This window comes from Lactuca virosa, chromosome 1, assembly GCF_052849685.1.
Source record: "Lactuca virosa cultivar CGN04683 chromosome 1, Lactuca_virosa_CGN04683_v6, whole genome shotgun sequence".
NCBI classification, from domain to species: domain Eukaryota; kingdom Viridiplantae; phylum Streptophyta; class Magnoliopsida; order Asterales; family Asteraceae; genus Lactuca; species Lactuca virosa.
The window spans coordinates 161,536,574-161,539,720 of NC_136426.1; the positions used below are offsets into that span (position 1 = coordinate 161,536,574).

General features: G+C 38.6%; 1 protein-coding gene across 1 annotated transcript; it reads left to right on the forward strand.

The window, feature by feature from the left end:
* Positions 1-394: 394 nt before the first annotated feature.
* On the forward strand, positions 395-2,821 carry LOC145160700 (uncharacterized). Its single transcript, XM_079079989.1, has 3 exons — positions 395-1,912; positions 2,015-2,276; positions 2,352-2,821. Exons 1-3 carry the CDS (start codon positions 726-728, stop codon positions 2,559-2,561), a joined length of 1,659 nt encoding a protein of 552 aa, XP_078936115.1. The 5' UTR covers positions 395-725; the 3' UTR covers positions 2,562-2,821.
* Positions 2,822-3,147: the final 326 nt, after the last annotated feature.

The window sequence follows — 3,147 nt, forward strand, 5'->3', positions numbered from 1 at the left end:
TTAATAGAAAAATAGATTGTAACTACCTTAGGACGCAAGATTTGAAAACCACAAACGAATCATATCATTTTTTTTTTCAAAATCACATCAAATATGTATCAAATATATAGATTGGAGCAAACCACAAAGATAAAACTATATTTTACTCCTAAATATAATTATACTGTAAATTATGTCTTATTGTATTAATACATAAATTAATTTAAATTTTCCGCATTATCACATCTAATTAAAAAGGATCGAAATTGAAACTCTTCACGCATTTGAAAAAGGAAAACAATGTGTGTTTCCTATCCCAAGAGAATAATTTAAATAAAAAAGAAAATGGATAAGACAGTGGCATTTCTGTAATAAATAGGAGAAAGAAACCCAAAGTTAAATGATGATTGGTTGCTAAGCCGGTCGCCTCTGGTTTCAAAATCCATCTCTTGGCAAACTAAACACGAAATCACCATAAACTCAACGCACACTTCGCTCTACTTCCCGTTTTTCACCTTAATTCTCTGCGTATAAAACCCCTCAAATTTTCTACACAGAAACTTGTGTATACCATTTCAATTTCAATCTTGTTTGGCGAGAAAAGGTCTTTTTTGTTCGTAATTCAGATTGAGAGAAAGTCAGTCTTTGGTTCTTGAAGAATTCGCAGGATTTCTGGATAAATTCAGAGAAGAGAAAGAGTTTTTATGTGATTTTGAGGATTGGGTGTGCGTGAATTTACGTATGTAATGCATCAGAAGAAATCTGAAGTTCAGATCGGAAAAGATAGCAGTGGTGTCTCTTCCGATTTCAACCCTAACCCCATAATTTCTTCTTCAGTTGCCATTAATTCCCCTCACAAATTCCCTGTTTTCAAATCGACACCTCATTCGCCGTCTTCTTCTTCATCATCGCCATCGCCATTTTCGTCCTCTTCGTTATTGTTGTTACCATCACCTGATCATAGTAACAATAACAGTGATGTTACAACAGCAGCGACAAACCCTAACCCTAACCCCAGTCATCAGCATCAAATTGTAATTGATGATGTTGAGTTCGATCCATTTGCTGCACCAACACCTAAATCAACACCTCACAAGAGGCCTCTTTTTTCGCAAACGACAGCCAGTTCATCTTCAAACCCCTTCACGAGATCACCTATTTTATCGAATCCCCTAAAAAACTACCCCTTTTCATCAAAAACCCATTATTCTAAGCGGTTTTGCAATACGAAAGCCGCCGCATTCCACCTCCTTCATCGTCTCCGCCATCTCCGCCGCCTTCGAACTCACCTCAGGTTAATCCTTCTACTCTCTCTCCCCTTTTTCTACTTCTTGGTTTCGCATCCTAGTCACTCCTTCCTCCTCGATTTCCTATCAGCTTTTGCGTTCTCAACAGCACTCTTATTTTCCCTAAATCTTGCTCTCCCTCGCCTCCCTTCGATTCGATTGTTTCTATCTAGATCTTTCCCGATTAAACTCTACCCATCATCCCATTCTTCAAGACCACACCTCCCAATCTTCTGGCCAATCGGGTCTCGACAAAAAGGAGATAAAAGAGGAAGCTCAGGGTGTTGGGTGCAAGCATACAACAATGGCGACGTCTACGAAGGTGAATTTCACAAAGGTAAATGCTCCGGTTGTGGGGTTTACTATTACTACATGAGTGGAAGATACGAAGGCGATTGGGTCGATGGAAAATACGACGGATATGGTATGGAAACATGGGCCAGGGGAAGTCGTTACAGAGGACAATACAGACAAGGTCTCCGACATGGGTTTGGCGTTTATAGATTCTACACCGGTGATGTCTACGCCGGAGAATGGTCAAACGGTCAAAGCCATGGATGTGGAGTTCACACTTGCGAAGATGGTAGCAGATACGTAGGAGAATTCAAATGGGGCGTTAAACATGGTCTTGGCCATTACCATTTCAGGTAAAAATCCTTACTTTCTATAATCTACACACATCAAGATTGTTTGTTTAATCTTTAATGATATACAAATACAATGAATGAAAGACCCAATTTTTTTTATAGGAATGGAGATACATATGCTGGAGAATATTTTGCAGACAAGATGCATGGTTTTGGGGTTTATAGTTTTGCAAATGGTCATAGATACGAAGGTTCATGGCATGAAGGAAGAAGACAGGGACTTGGAATGTACACTTTCAGAAATGGAGAGACTCAATCTGGACATTGGCAAAATGGTGTTCTTGATGTTCCAAGCTCACAAAGTGCCACTTATCCTGTTTCACCTGTTGCTGTTTATCATTCCAAAGTTCTTAATGCAATTCAGGTAATTACTAATTACTTTTATACCCTTAACTTGTTCTTCATATAAGAATTGAAAAAGGATCTTTATAAATAACAGGAAGCAAGAAGAGCGGGTGAGAAAGCATATGACGTGGCAAAAGTTGATGAAAGAGTGAACAGGGCGGTGGCAGCCGCCAATAGGGCGGCTAATGCCGCCAGAGTGGCGGCAATAAAGGCGGTACAAAAACAGATGCACCACCGAACAAACAATGATGACCTTCCTATCCCGGTGGTGCAAAATTTTCATCATTTGTCGGCTCAATTGTGAGTTTAAATTTTGGGCCTAATTTTGTTTTTAATGTCTGTTTTTTTTTTAATGAGAGAAGAGGGAGATGGTTGTATGTGTGTGTGTGTGTTTGTGTGTGTGTTTTGTGGTGTTTACTTGTAAAGTTTAGGGTTTAGATTTAGTGGAGGGTGGAGGGTGGTGGTGCCAATGGGAAGATAAAAACTCATTATGGCATTTGTATGTGTATTAACAAATAACAAACTACTAATGATGTTATAAGAAGGCCAAATCTAATATTCTCATGGTTGGTTGGTTATAGTTTTTTGTAACTAGAATTTTTCTTATTCAAAACTTATGTTTAGTGTTAGGGGTATAATAGTCATTTTAACTGACTTGATAGGAATTTTGCTAAAAAGGGTTTTTGTTGGTCGCCTGAGAGTTGGTCCACACTGTCTTGTCTCCATTTGGGATTAAAACTCGTACACAGCAGCAGTTGTTGAGACTTGAACCCTTGACCATTTCTGTATGTATGTACGTCTGTATGTATATACGTCTAATATCGAACATTAATGGTTTTTCTTTTGTGATGAAATGAAGTTTGTTGGCATGATTGATGTTGGCAATGAAA